Below are 15,288 nucleotides of genomic sequence, written 5' to 3'. Positions count from 1 at the left end.
GGTTATGGAACCAAAAACGAAATACTTGTTTTTGTAAGGACTTCTTTGCAATGTGGAGATCCGATATGCATTTACATAAATGTGGCTGTGCGTGGGTTAAAAGTGTAGTTTGAAGTGTGCATGCATGCCAATGTGTGTGGCACAAAATGACTGCTGATCACTGTGACCCACTGTGAGAGATGTGCCTGCTCTGTTCTGGAGGAGGCGGCGCTGGCTCAACAGTGGCTCCGCTGATGAAAGCATCTGTAACATACAGCATTATCTCCAGGTCCACATCCTGCTGCAACCACGCCAGTGACAGTCTCTTCTCTCATGTAATGTTCCCTGAGCTCTCACTCCATTTAAAGGTCCAACTAGAAAGAAGAGTCAGTACAGCATAGTCAGCGTGACAACAGGCCTGCTGTTGGCTGCAGCGAGGTTGAAAAATTACCAAAGAAAGAAACAGCAGCTATGCTGCCTGTTTTAACGGTTTACATTCACCTGGATTCATCTTTAAAGTGAACCTGCTCTGTTCTGGGCAGTGATGAACTTACAATAATCTCTTGTGAATATATTTATAGTGCAAGATTTTGTTTAATTTTTTAGCTTTTACACATTTAAATTAACTTTTAGGCAACAAATTGTGGACTTTATAATGTCCTGGTTGCACAACTTTTAAATTTGACTGGTCTTGCATGGACTGGTAAAATGACTGGAACTAAGTGAATTTTTTTTACAAAGTATGTTAAACCACTTTGCGTTGCTTATGTTGTGCAGTTAAACTGCTGGGGTCAAATTGGAGAGAGTCAATTAGCTATGTGGAACCACAGCCATTTTTGCTGTCAGCAGCAAGAGCAATAGTGAAAGAAAAACCAAAATGTTTGTTCATCTTTACAGAAATCATTTTCAAATCAGCTGGTTTTGTCAACGTCGTCCAGTGCATTACTTTAAAATTCCAGGAAATCAGCATTGATTAAAAAAATAACAACACGTGAACTTTAAACACTTTAAATGGTTTTGCAACCTTACTGTATTCATTTAGGAGCCCAACTCTCCCACCGGCAGCCCGCCTCACTCCCCCCATGGGAACGGACTGGACCGGGCGCCGACTCTGAGGAAAGAGCTGCCTGGTTCCTCGAGTGCAGGAGAGGCGCCTTCCACGCCAAACCCCCGCAGCCCCACCCCAGGAAAGACCAAGGACCCTGCACAGGTAAAATATGGCCCAAAAAGTTCCTGCACGCACTGCAGCTTGTTTGTATAGATGTTGGATGCTAAAACGTTTTATCCAGGGTTTTTTTTTTTTGTTGTTTGTTTTTTTTAATACTCTAACGATGAAAGAAAACATATTCAGTTAGTCAGCATTGATTCTTTGTTATTATTTAATATATAAAATATCTGATAGAAATTTGTGTTAATAAAAGACAATTTTATTAACTACTGTTACAAAAGTGTTAGACTAAATCTAACAAAACTAAGGAGTATATTTTTAAAGTGTTGATAAGATGGCTTCCGTGCTGGACAGGGACATTTTTGGTTATTTTGTTTGTTTGATGTCTCTACAGATGGATAAGTCCCAGTCTCCACTGTCCAAGTCTGGCACTCCGTCCCCATCCCATCGTGAGGCTCTGACCCCGGGATCAACAGGAGCGCCTGGAGCTCCAGGCCCCAGCACCTCCTGCCTTCGTCTGGTCAGCAAAGCTGCAACAAGTGCAGACCCACTTGGTGAGGATTACGCAAGTTAAATAAAAAAATACAAAAAAAATCTGCCTTCATGTTGTAACTGCACACAAAACTAAGGGAAAAGAACCAAGTGTCAAGTACAAACCTAATATTTTATTCATCTCATCAGTTAGAGAGGAAACCTGGCATTTAACAATTATCTTTCAAACATATCTACCTAAACAAGTTAATAAACGTATTATAATTAACACTTAATGCAGGATTCGATTCAGCGGTTGCGACCTCGGTTAGATTTGGACCCAGTCTGTCTCTGACCCCCATTTCCCTCTTTCCCCTCAGCTTTTATTGATTATCATTATTGTTCCAGAAATGATTGTGGCGTTGCTATGCCCAGTTTTTAGTTTATGCCATTCTAACTGAATCAAACTAAAAAAAAAAAAATGTAGTTTTAATCTTTTAAACTTTTGGAAATGTTGGTCTTGTACGTGAAAGCTGAGACCTTTTCCCAGGCCAGTATGAAGAGGAAGCAATCCATTCATCTCAGCCCCTCTGTGACTCGTGTGTTTGTGTGCTGCACATAGTTCCCCCTTCCTTCAACCGCTCCCTCCTCTTTCCCTGCCTCCCCAGCTCTCCGCAGTCCCATGTCTGTGCCCCCCGGTTCATACCCGGCTCATTTTGGCGTGGTGTCCCACGCAGGGCTGAACGGGGAGCTGGCCAGCCCGGGGGGATTCGGAGGAGCTCTGACTCTCTCTCCACAGATCAGCGCCGCAGCCAGCGCCTACTCCCGCAGCCCCATGGTGAGCAACAAGGCCAAATTATTCTTCTCTGTCCAGGGTTGATTTATGATTCAGATCCAGCCCTCCCGACTGTCCCGGTACTGTTGAAATATTTGATGAATTGGCTCTGCATTGTCCGTATCAGTGCAGTGCATTCGTTATTCTCTCAGAGTTGTCATGTTTACAATGTTTAATCAAGTTTCATAGAGAGAAACGTCTGTAGGGAAGACAAAGTTTCGGGTCGGTTGCCTCTGACAGGAGGTTTTGCCTTTTCACATTCCTACATGCAACCTCTATCACGTCTGTTTGTTGCATCGTGCACCCGAACACATAGGAGTTCAAATGAATTGAATTGGACCAATTCACATTTGCTCTGTCAGTGTTGTGAAACCAATGTGTAAATCGGTTCTTTAAATCCACGTCAAGGTGCATTTTATTCTTGTATTTCTTCCAACCAGGTGGCGTATGACTCTCGGTCTCACCTAAGAGCTCCCGGCCTGTCATCCTCTCTCCCTGGCTCCTCTGGTGGAAAACCGTAAGTACATACTTACATGATTTACAAGCCTAGATGTGACGTTTCCCCCACTTTGCATGCAGCATAAACAAACTCCTCCTAGATCATAAACTCATGATTCAGCGTGTTTTAGATTTCCATTGCTGAGAGCAACTTTTATTTAACTCTTAAAAACTTGAGGACTTTCTCTCCTCTTTATTTGCTTCAGATGTTTATGTATTTAACGAGGTGACAAATTCATGGAGTGACCAGGGTTTTTATCCAGCTGCCTACAGTGCGAATGTAAAATGTTGCCACTTTCCTCCACATTTTGCTGCACACTGTCAGTCATCTGGATGAAAGAGGATTACATTCTAACATACATAAAAGGAAGTGTAAGGTTATGTTTTCATGGCTTAGAAAATAGTGAGGAATCACATCAATGTGATGCAAGGACAATTGATTACAGGAGCTGAGTGGAAATATTTACTCTAACATGGATTACAACCATGAAACTGCGAAAGTAAGATTGAATTCTCGTGTTTCTGGCTTCGTGGTATGAGCCGTGTTTTTCCGTCTTCTTTGGCTGCTGGTTCAGTGAGTTTTGCACATAGTTTGGGGATTCTTGGGTTTTGATAATCTGACATGCAGTTTGTGTAGTGTGATGGAAAACGACTATAAGTTAACATCTGCTAATTGTGTTATATTAAATGCTTGTGAACTCTCACCAAAAGAACCTGTTTGGGCTACACACACAAGGTTGGAAGTTGTTTTGCTGCAGCTGCAAGGGAACCAGACTGTCTCTCCCATGTTTTGGATTCCTTCCCTTGGTATAAAACCTATGTGTTGTCTCCGCCTCGCAGACCTTTCACCTAGAACTGCTTCATCATTGACTGACCTACAAGCTCTCTGTATTGTGCGCAATATATGATTAAACCTGATTGAGTGATTTCACCTGACAGTGCTTGGTAAAATCGTCTTTTTCTCCACGACTTGTAGACAGGAACGTGTTGGGCTGTTGTAGCTGCGTGTTTTACTTATAGCACCTATTTACACAGATTTTTCTCATTTAACTGCGTAGTGTTGAAGATGGGTGTTGTTGATGTAGAAAATATTGTTTTCATAATGTAGAAGAGCTTTTGCCTGTTATGTGGATCGTGCCTATATTGGTTAATGTGTGTGTGTTTGGATTGACCTTGTTGGCTGAAGTGTTGCTGGACCCGGCACCAGGAACAGTCAGGAAGAACGGGTTTATGAAAGTGTGTGTTGTTGTTAAACAGCTACTCAGCTTCCCATGTCATGAGAATCTCATTGCTTGAAAGGGATTAAACCCATAATTTCATTTTGATGGGTTATGATGTATAAAGGAGCTTAGATATCTATTTCTTTGTTCGTCACTGTCTTCACCCATGCTGGATGTTTCACTATTAAAACCAGCTCCGATATGTTTTCAGGTGACTGACACATCTGTAGTTCTGCGTTGGAATATATTCAACAGTTTTTAAATGTTTTATGAAAGAACTTTGTGAGATCTTCCTGATGTAAATACATGGTGAAACAAAGTTCTCCTTTGTTAGATTCAAATTTGTCCTGTGGTATGGCGAATTGCACAAAAATGAAATAAAATGAGTCAAAATTCAAGAAATCTTTAAGAAAAAAGGTAAGTGTTGCCCATAATCGTTTTGAACTGACAGTAATCGTGTTACCTAAAGTCCAGCCACTGAAAGAAAGATTTGCAGTGCTCACACTCATTTACACTTTTTATGTTGTTTGGCAGATACAGCTATTGTGATATTGTTCTTGTCTTACAGAGCAGCGATTCATTCTTGTGCTGCTAATTTGAAATCATAAAACAGGCCTGGCTTCCAGCCACTACTCTATTGATCGGCCATTAGCGGTGCCACACCGCCTCTGCCTCTAATACAATCTGCCATCATGCATTTGTGCCCACAGCTGCTCTGTGCTCAGTAATTTGCCCAAATTTGAACAAACACATTTTGCAACTTTCACACCAATGTGTGAGCTTTCTGTGGTTCTTATTGAATTTGGTGTATTTGATTGTTGCTGTGCTTTTGCTTTTGTGCTCTCATTGATTGATTTCATCTAGTTCCTTAGCACATTTTACTTTATTCTCCTTTGCATTTTAAATTCTAAAAACAAAAATATGTTTTTCAGTTTTTTTTGTTTGTTTTTTTTTATTTTCCTCCCTCCTTCCCAGCGCCTACTCGTTCCACGTGAGCGCCGACGGCCAGATGCAGCCGGTGCCGTTCCCCCCCGACGCCCTGCTGGGCCCGGGCATCCCGCGTCACGCCCGTCAGATCCACACGCTGAGCCACGGGGAGGTGGTGTGCGCCGTCACAATCAGCACCTCCACACGCCACGTCTACACCGGAGGCAAGGGCTGCGTCAAGGTGTGGGACATCAGCCAGCCGGGAAGCAAGAGCCCCATGGCCCAGCTGGACTGTCTGGTGAGACATGATGGATGAGGGGTGAAGGGGAAACCTCTTTCAGAAAACTATTCTTAAATTATCCCAACCACTTCCCCTCCCCCCCAAAAAAATAAATATTTCACATTTCAGACACTTATTGGATAAGAGACCAAAAATGATTAAATTTAGTAGAACCAGGTCAAACAAAACCCTACTTTCACGGAAAGTTTAAAATCAGGTCAAGCTCAGTTCATGATACACAGAAGCCACGGTGACCAGATTGTTTTTGTGTTTCTTTTTTAGTAGCTATGTTTCTGATAGTAACGTTACTAACGCAGCAATATTATTTGCCTCTTCAAAGGTTAATTTGACATAAGAAATCACATACTGGCAAAAAAAAAAGTGATTGTTTCTTAAAATTAAAAATCTGGGATTATTTTTCAGATTTTGCTGGATAGAAAAAAAAATCCTTGACACAAAATATTTCTTATTAACCAGCTGCAGATTTGTTATTTTGTAAAATATCTCTACAAGGGCATCTACAAGAGTTACTTAGCTATTTTCTTTTCTGTGCTCTTGGTGGTAACCACACTCCTTATCTTTTCAAATCAGAACAGAGATAACTACATCCGTTCCTGTAAAATCCTCCCCGACGGTCGGACCCTGATCGTTGGAGGCGAGGCCAGCACGCTGTCCATCTGGGATCTGGCCACGCCGACTCCCCGCATCAAGGCGGAGCTGACGTCGTCCGCCCCGGCATGCTACGCCCTGGCCATCTCCCCCGACAACAAGGTCTGCTTCTCCTGCTGCAGCGACGGCAACATCGTCGTCTGGGACCTGCACAACCAGACGCTGGTCAGGTAGGTTTGAAAATGTTCAAAAAGTATTTCAATTTGATCTACTGTGGAAATTCATGGAAGAGGGAGAAGTGTAAGAAAAGCATGGAGGAAAAGAAGCTTTAAGGAATGTAATAGGAGAAGGAAAGAGATGAAGGATAAACTTGCTACAGGGGGTATAAAGAGATTAAAACAGCCAGCTTTGGCATGACAGGAGAGAAAGAAACACAGGAAGAAGGGGGAGGGAAGGTGCTGAGGTAAGGCTCACGAGGACTGGCAGAAAAAAAAAAAAGGATCATGTGTGGGTGGGCTCAGGGCAGTAAGTGCTGCAGGGAAAGAGGGAATAAAATATATTCATTCTGACACCTCTAGCAGAAAAGAAGCAAAGACACGCACAGAAAGCAGAGTCTGCAGGATTTGTGTATTTGCAGGTGTGTGTGTCTGTGTGTTTTTCTTCTCTGAAGCTCTTGTATGTGTGCGTGTGTCCTTGGCAGGCAGTTCCAGGGCCACACAGACGGAGCGAGCTGCATCGACATCTCCAATGATGGCACCAAGCTCTGGACAGGAGGGCTGGACAACACGGTCCGCTGCTGGGACCTGAGAGAGGGCCGGCAGCTGCAGCAGCACGACTTCACCTCACAGGTAAGAAAAACCAAAGCAACTAAAACATAAACATATATTATTGCACTAGAAAGAAAAGAAAAATCTAAGTTATTTGATTGCCAGAAGTTTTCAGACGAACACCTTGAAGGTGCTGTTTATTTAATAAGTGTTGTTTAGGGACCGGTATGGCTTTTCCACCTGTGTAAATAAATGTTTTGAGTGAGAAAAGATGAAATGTTTATTTAAAACAAACCCTTTTCCAACTTTTAATGATGGAACTGAGTGGGATTTGTGCCGCAGTCTGTAGCCTACGAGAGAGAGTATTTTAAAGAAGCGGGTAGGTGGCACCCTGTTTTGTACTGCCTGGAAGAAAATACATCTGAAATGTGTGACTGATTTCAAATCTCTAGTTGTAGATTTATCATGCTCACCCTGAGGACGGCTGGGTTGTTTGTCACCAAATCCTAAACTGTCCTTTCAGTCATATATTCACAAGTAATGCTGTGAGAAATAGTTTCTTACATATGTGCTGTTCTTTGGACTTCATTTTGAAATACAGGAGGAATGTTAATGAAACTAGCATATGTTTTGCTGCTTTAAAATCATTCTTTTGCTTTGTAATCAGCTCATGTTCTATATGCCTCACAACCAGCTGAGAGTTTTTCACAAGCGGTTGAAGTCGACCCACCTCACATCTCTGATCCACTTCGAGGGGAAATCACAAACCCTAGCCACTGCAAACTTTATGAAATTTTGAAATGAGTGTGTCGTAGTGATATCATGATGAGCACAGAGAGCTTCAGAAGCAGCAGGAGTCTGTGATGCACCAAATGATCTTCCACAGTCTGTAGGATCTAATGCAGATAACAACGTGACGAGAATCGGGCAAGCCTGTGGTTGTATTTATAACTAAATAAATCAGGACTGTAACACGAAGCTCAACTCACACGTTTCACACATTGATCTGCCACATGATGCAAACTGCAGCCCAACCCCTTCTGGTTCCTTAATCTAAGCTGCATGCTCTGGAAGCACACAATCATAAAATGGTGTGTTCACTAATTAAAAATAGATGATTTATTCTATTTATTTTTTTAATTTTACTACTGGCTGATTGCTGATGGAAATCCGTCCATTATGACCACCAGTCAATATCTTGGTGAATTTCATTGAACTAAAAAAAAATTACACAGTGATTGTTTCTTTTTTTTTCTTCCTCCATCTGCATCAATGACCTTTTTATTCCTCCTCGCACACTATTCAAATAACTTTTGAACTTTTGTCTTCTCCTTCTCTAATACCTTCCACCTCCATCTCCTGTGTGTCCCAGATCTTCTCCCTGGGTTACTGTCCGACAGGCGAGTGGCTGGCTGTGGGGATGGAGAGCAGCAACGTGGAAGTGCTGCACGTCTCCAAACCCGACAAGTACCAGCTGCACCTCCACGAGAGCTGCGTCCTCTCCCTCAAGTTCGCATACTGCGGTATATGCACAAGCACAAGCGTTTTGTTTTTTTTGTTTTTTTATCCTGCATTTATGTAACCTTCAAGAGCAACTTGGAGGCCAGTCCTCCCTGGACTCCTGGTAACATGCTGCGCTGTGTGTTCCTGTTATTTCAGGAAAGTGGTTTGTCAGCACAGGAAAAGACAATCTGTTGAATGCATGGAGGACACCATATGGAGCGAGCATTTTCCAGGTGAGAGTTGTTCCTCCACACAAGTTAGATACAAAACAATACGCAGCACATCCAAATCCAAATGTTCATGTTTGGACTTTTGATTTGGGAATGGCTCATATGTTTAGATTGTTGGTGACACATTTATATTCAGCCTCCTAGCAAAAGAAAGATGGAGAAACATTTTAAATCGAAAAGAAAATTGCTGACCTAAGGTGACTTTTACAGGTTTATCAGAGGGTGCAGGATGCCAAACCTCGACACACACACACACACGCACACCCCCACACACACACAAGCACAAGCAGCACCCCTATGTCATAATTCCACCTAGTGCAGGTGTTCCATTCCAGGCTAATGGTGAATCACGCATATGCAGAGATGCAGTATTTTTAGCTGAGCCAGTACATCTGCGTGTGAATGAAATGAGAGAAGGGAGATGAAGATCCATTTAAGCCGAGTATTCTGCGTGCGTGCGTGTGCGTGGGTGTGTGTGTGTGTGTTTAGCAGTGTGGCTGTCATATTTGTGTAATCTTCTGTGGGCAGCAGGGTTGGCGGCTCCTGTCTCTCTCTATGGACCGAGAGGAGAAGGCAGGCTATCTTGCTTTGTTATCCAAATGCCAAACGTTGCTCCTGCCAAGCAGCTCCCTCCTTTCAGCATGTTACACAGAGCTGCTCTCTCCTCCCCTCCTCCTTCCTGCTTAATGCTGTCTTTTTCTGTTTCTGTCTCTTTGCGTCTCTTTAAAGCCACACTCATCTCCTGATTGCCTGTTTTTACTCTTTTTTTCCCCCTTGGATTTCTTTTTTTTAATCTTCCCCAGATTTATTTGAACCATGTCTTATTTTTTTTTCTCTGCTCTGCCTTTGTTGCAACTTTCTTTTACATATCCTGCCTTTAGTTTTTTATTAGTATAAAATTTCTTCTTTCATCCTTTTTTTCATTTCTTGCTCAGTCTTGGCAACACATTATTCACAAAGAGTACATCTTATCAATCTTCCAAATATCATGGTTGTGCTGCAAAGCTATGTGTTCTGCTTTTCTCCACAATTTAGAGATTGTAGCGGTGTTGTGTAATAAGCTGCAACAACATGTGCCTATTGACTGAGGTACTCGTCTTTGATTAGGCTCTCTTTTTGTTTGTGATGTTTTTAGCATCTATAATGTTGAATCGTTTCAGGAAAAGCTGACAAGATATGTTATAAAACCACTAAATTACTGTTTTTTTAGGATGAATTAAATGATTCACCTGCAAGAAGATTTTCCTGCTATTTTAACGAATGTGAGACAGAAAAACAAGCAGCCAGCAAACGAGATAAACCTTTTAGTTTTATCAAACCGATGACATACTGGGTGATAAAATTTAACTAATAGCGTTTTACACACAGTTTAAAAAAAAATAACATACTGCCTAACTTATGTCCTCGACTGAACATGTTGATTCAACATGCATAATAGATGGAAGCTGCCTTCTAGTTTAAAAAGTGAAATTGAGGAAATAGAAAGCTGCACTTATCATGTACGCCAGCAGGGGGAGGGGCTTCTGTTCCTACGCAGGACGTACTACAAGTTTTACAGCAAGACATTTAGTTTCAGCAACTGTGCTTTCCAAACACTGACAAATAAATGATTGCAATCAGAGTTAAAACACAACGCGGCTACAGATTCTCATTCTGCAGTAGCCTCCTCAAACACTATAAACAATTAGGTCGTTATTATCCAGAGTGACAGATTTTTACAAACGTTAAACTTGTTAGCCATGCAGGTCGCTGTCTGGTGTCAAGCTTTGTGCACAGCCACTGAATTCAGCGGCACTATGGCGATAATGCGTCGTAGCGGCAGCGTCATGTTTTTCTTCAGGTTGCAGGGACAGTTGGTTATTATTGATGGGAAGATGATTGGAGCTAAACACAGAGCAAACCTGTGAGAAAACTGGTCAGAAATATCAGCCTGCATTAGCAGGTGGTGGTTTTTATAAAGCTGAATGCATATGAGCTAAAACTTTCCTTTGGTCATCAGGTTTGTGTGATCCGCTCTTTTTTATTAATTTATTATTTTTTTTTCTTTACTTTATGAGTGTTTACTCCTCAGCTAGCCGGGACCAGAAAATACTCATTACACTTGGCATTGACTTCTGTTTCATGGGTTAGTTTGTAAGTTATTTAATTCAGTCATTTTTGCCTGTTTACTAAAATGCATTTGATTTAATGGAAAACAACTATGTTACTCTATCCTTGTTTTCTAAAAATAAATGTTCTAGCATTCTCTCTTTTTTTAGCAAGTTTTAGAAATTTTGCCAATCTAGGTTGAATGTTTATTTAATTCTCTTTCCCACTTTGTCTTTGCTTTCGTCTCCTTTAAACTGTCAGTGCATTTCTTCCTTCTGGACTTTCTTTTTTTCCCCCGCTTCCTGCTGCTCGGTCTAATGTGAGGAAACCTGTGTAAGATGGTCTCTCCCCTGTGCGCCGATGATTGACAGCCCCACTGCGCATGTAGCGGGAGAGGGCGGAGGAGTTTAGAGTCAACAGGAGCGAGAGAGAAAGAGAGAGAGAGAGAGAACTAGGAGGAGAACCTGTGATGAATAGAGGGAGAATGAATGATGATGGAGCAGTTTTAGATCATCTGAAACCAGGTGCACAGGTCTTACTTTCTGGCACAGGGGGAGAAAAAGGAAGCAGTGCGTAGAAGCCGTCGGACTTCTTTAACCCGCCCTCAGAGAGGCAGCGTTTCTCTAGAAAGGAGCAGACAAATAAGTCTGCATCCAGGATCTGCGGAGTTTTGTCTGTTAGGAGATAATTGCCGACTGTTTTGAAATGCAAATGTGTCTCGTGTGGTGGAGGATTAACCGTTGAGTCATATTTTTAATTCTTTCCTCCTTTCTCTCTCTCTTTTCTGGGTTTCTCTCTCCATCTGTCAACGTTCTTCTCAACCACTCGCAGTCCAAGGAGTCCTCATCTGTGCTGAGCTGCGACGTCTCCCCAGATGACAAGTACATAGTGACGGGCTCCGGGGACAAGAAGGCCACTGTGTACGAAGTGGTGTATTAAAGAATAAGCGGACACAGGAGACAATAGGATGGACAGAGGCTTTTCTTTCTTTCTATTTTTATTTTTTGTTCTTTGTTATGCATCAGCTCCACTTGATTCTCAACACCGCCAAACGTCGTCTTCGTCTTCTCGAATCATCGGCCCTAAAACTCCATCACTGCCCTCTTGTTTTGCTGTAATATTAGCTGCTGTAGTTGTTCCCAAATGTCCCCTCACCTTCCCCTTCCTCCACCCAGACGAAGCTCATTGAATGAGGCATGATAGCGGAGAGAGAGAGAGAGAGAAACAGAATGAGAAACGGCAAGATAAGGAAGACAAAGGGAAGAGGACGGTGGAGGGTAAAGATAAAGTTGTGAGGAGAAAGAGAGGAAAAGCGAGTAGAGAGAGCGATAGTGCAGAAGGAAGCGACATTAAATGGGGGGTCAGGGGGAGGTAGGGTAATTAGGGCTGTTTCCTGATTAAGAGCTCAGTGGAAGGGAGGCCCCCAGAGGAGGAGTGGAGCGGCACGGTGGGAGCGCCAGCCAGGAGCACTGATACCACACAATCGATTCATTAGCGAGACAGTGGAGGCCTTAATGAGGCTGACACTGCAGCTCCATCTCCCCAGCGAGAGGTGTCAGGAGCCGGGGAACGATGACGCGGCGAGATGCTTCAGATTTCCACATAAACCGACACAAAAATCCGCTCAAGACGCACAGAGCCGAGAGTACAAACACTCCGATACGCCACCACCCCACCCCACCACCACCACCACCACCACCCCACCCCACCACCACCACCCACCCACCCACACACACACAAACACCTCCCGCCGTCGATCGAGGTAAACGTGAGACGGGGGAGGAAAAACACACAACGCGCCGAGCACCCAATTAAACATTCATCCCAGCGCCCTCCCCTGTCTTTCTGCCTAATATCTATTTTATTTTGGTCTGACAAAGGCAGCAGCCTAATGAGCAGGGGAGTCGATGGGATTCTCCCAGGGCCCGGAGACACAAACAGAGAACATCAGCCGATCCGTTGCCTCTAATTCCTCCGGATTGTTCTCCTGACATCCAGCGCCGCGCTCACTCTCATTAAGAGGCGCTGTCAGCTAGATGAAGTAGCAGCACAACCAAGCTCACTGTGAGGCACACTGGAGGGCAAATTAACACCAGGCGATTACACCATCATCAGCAGCTAACTAAGCAGTGACTAATCCAATTCCTTTCAAATTTTATGCAACTAGTTGCTGTTTTCATTTCCGCACGTCTTCATCTCCATCCCTGCTTACCTGCTCTGATTAAACCTTGTTATATAAGCCATTGGTTATCATTAAATTAGAAGGTAAACATTTTAAACATGTCCATAAATCTAAATGAATGCACCACTCTTGTGTCTGTAAACTGAGTGTAAAGTTGGCTAAGTCCACTGACTGAAAACAGAGGGGTCTACGCAGCTGTATGTTATCTGCACACAGCACACTGTGTCCAGCTAAGATCACCAATTAAAACGCTGTATCTTGTTTGTTTGATCCTTGGAAATGCCACAGTGTGAAAATAAATTACCACTTTTCCATGGTCTGAAGCGGTTGCCGGGACAACAGGTGGCATTGCAGGAAGTCTGCGGCTGTGCCTGAGCAAAAACTTGGCACCAAAAGGACCTCCACGCGTGGCTTTTTAATCAAATTTGAAAGACTGCCGAGCAATGAAGCTGTGTTTGAAACTTTCTCTTGTTCGCTCATTAAGTGTTTCATATTCACTGTTTCTAAGACTAAAGCTTTTGTTCTATAGGTTCAAAGCTAATCAAATTCTGTTATATTTAATATGTGCACTATATTTACATTTATCCCCACCCCAATAGGGAAAAGGGTGTTAGAAAATGGATGAATGGATGGATATTCACATTTAAGTTTTACATAAATAGACACCCTCGCCTAAATCTGAGGTAATGGGAAGTGTGATTTTGCTGCTTTCGGTGGAAAATGCATTGTAATCAACATAGTCTGTCTTCATATCACAGACACTGAACATGAGGACAAACAGCACCCTCCATGTTTATTGGCACTCCTGATAAAAGTGTATTTTTTAAAAAAACTTTCTTTTTATCATAGTAGTATACTGAAAAATGTCGAAAAACTTTTTTTTTTAAATTCGGGGAAAAAATCTCAAAATGTACTTGCCAACCCTTACAGTATCCGTAAAATAAATGTCTCTGAAACATTTCGCATTGTATACTTTGAATTTTTATTTTTATTTTATTTGAACTAATACAACTTAAGTTATTGATACGATGGGACACACATGTCCTGTTCTCTTGAGATTTAGTACACGTGTCTCACTTTAATGTTTCCATCTTTCCTAATTTGTAGCCTGATTAAGTCATAAAATAGCTTCAAACAAATTGCTGCTAATCTCAACTTGTCAATATTTACAGTCAGAGCAATACTTAAAAAGCTTAAAACAACTGGAAGTGGGACAAAAGACCCATGATTATTTTGCCCACAGACAGTGTGGGAAATGTTAAGGGGTAAATAAATCACGGTCACTAGAGTGACCTAATTTAGTCCAGGATATATATTTTTTACTCATTTTTATAAGTGTCAATAATTATGGAGGACTTTTAATTTGTTGCGCTGTTTAGGCTCGACAACTTGGTTTTTAAAGATGCCACGCTTTCTACAAAATCTCTAAAAGCCTTTGGGTTGGACGGAGAGGGAGACGCGCCACTTCACAAGTTAACCGTGTGGAGGTTTCACTGTGCTGGACTCTTAATCGCTTCCCAACAGTTAGCAGCCTGAGCTGATGAAGCATGTTAGCATCGGCGTGCTTCATGGGCTCCGTCCATCACAGTCTATTTTGTAGCAAAGGCCTCAGATGTACGTCACTTTTACTGTACCACCAGAATGGGAGTGTAAATGAGCAGAACTGAGTGGTAAACACAGTTGTGGGACGCGACCACTCCTTCAGTAACTTTAGCAGATTTTGAATAGCTCCAGTTTTTCTTTTGATTTCATGAAGCTGCAACTAAAACCTTTGAACGTGGACGAGTTTGATCTGTTTTCAGTACGTGCTAAAAGCTAACCACAGTTAGCCTACAGACATACATGGTAATAAGGATTAAATATAATTTTTATATTTAAGAAATATATTTTCTTAGATATAAGAAAATATATTTTCTTATACTTTCCACATCACTTCACATATTCCAAAATGAGAAGAAAACCGTCTGTCAGAGCTCTCCGTTTCTGTAGAGCCTGTGTTTAGAAATAAAAGGCACATTTCAATATCTTCTATTAATTCACTGCATCATTTCATTATTTTTTTTTATGACTAGTGGTTGCTTGTCCTGTATAATATGTTTATGTACTCGGGTTGCCTGTGGCTTGTTTTGGGCTCAGAGGGGGATACGTACATATGGAGATAGATAATCAAGGGAACACAGGTGGGATGTATTGAAAACCTACCAAGAACTCCACTGTTTGTTGTTTATTCTTTATCCCCTCCTTTTCAAAAGTGGTAGTAAGTGTACTTGAGTCTGTTTCTTAGTCCTTATTATGTTGTTTTCAGCTCCTACTTCTGTTGATTCGTGCCTGTATTCAGCAGGCACTAAAGATTTGCTATGAAGGAGGCTCCACTTTCACTGCATGCTTGTTGCACTAAAGCTGAGCTGCTCAAAAGAAAGAAAAAAAAAAATCATATTTTATACAGTGGCGATCCTTAACGATCCTCTTTTCAGAAAATAATAAAGGCGGTATGCAATTTTGTTTACCTGTATCCAATGTTAGAAAAGTTT

At 42.1% G+C, this 15,288-nt stretch overlaps 1 protein-coding gene across 4 annotated transcripts in view; it reads left to right on the top strand.

Moving 5' to 3' along the window:
• tle2b (TLE family member 2, transcriptional corepressor b) overlaps positions 1 to 13,717 on the top strand; it is an 88,938-nt gene extending 75,221 nt beyond the window's left edge. For 3 of the 4 annotated variants that reach the window (XM_044130328.1, XM_044130326.1, XM_044130327.1), the window contains 10 exons: positions 1,022 to 1,189; positions 1,542 to 1,701; positions 2,287 to 2,456; positions 2,894 to 2,970; positions 5,147 to 5,396; positions 5,970 to 6,217; positions 6,688 to 6,835; positions 8,127 to 8,277; positions 8,414 to 8,490; positions 11,407 to 13,717. In XM_044130328.1, coding sequence (XP_043986263.1) covers positions 1,022 to 1,189; positions 1,542 to 1,701; positions 2,287 to 2,456; positions 2,894 to 2,970; positions 5,147 to 5,396; positions 5,970 to 6,217; positions 6,688 to 6,835; positions 8,127 to 8,277; positions 8,414 to 8,490; positions 11,407 to 11,514 — 1,557 coding nt within the window. In that variant the 3' untranslated portion in view covers positions 11,515 to 13,717. The remainder of the gene's footprint in view (positions 1 to 1,021; positions 1,190 to 1,541; positions 1,702 to 2,286; positions 2,457 to 2,893; positions 2,971 to 5,146; positions 5,397 to 5,969; positions 6,218 to 6,687; positions 6,836 to 8,126; positions 8,278 to 8,413; positions 8,491 to 11,406) is intronic. The other variant, XM_044130329.1, reaches the window with a different exon arrangement.
• The last annotated feature ends 1,571 nt before the right edge of the window (positions 13,718 to 15,288 follow it).

The sequence above is a fragment of the Gambusia affinis genome, linkage group LG10, assembly GCF_019740435.1.
Source record: "Gambusia affinis linkage group LG10, SWU_Gaff_1.0, whole genome shotgun sequence".
Taxonomy (NCBI): Eukaryota; Metazoa; Chordata; class Actinopteri; order Cyprinodontiformes; family Poeciliidae; genus Gambusia; species Gambusia affinis.
This window is presented reverse-complemented; position numbering and strand designations above follow the sequence as displayed.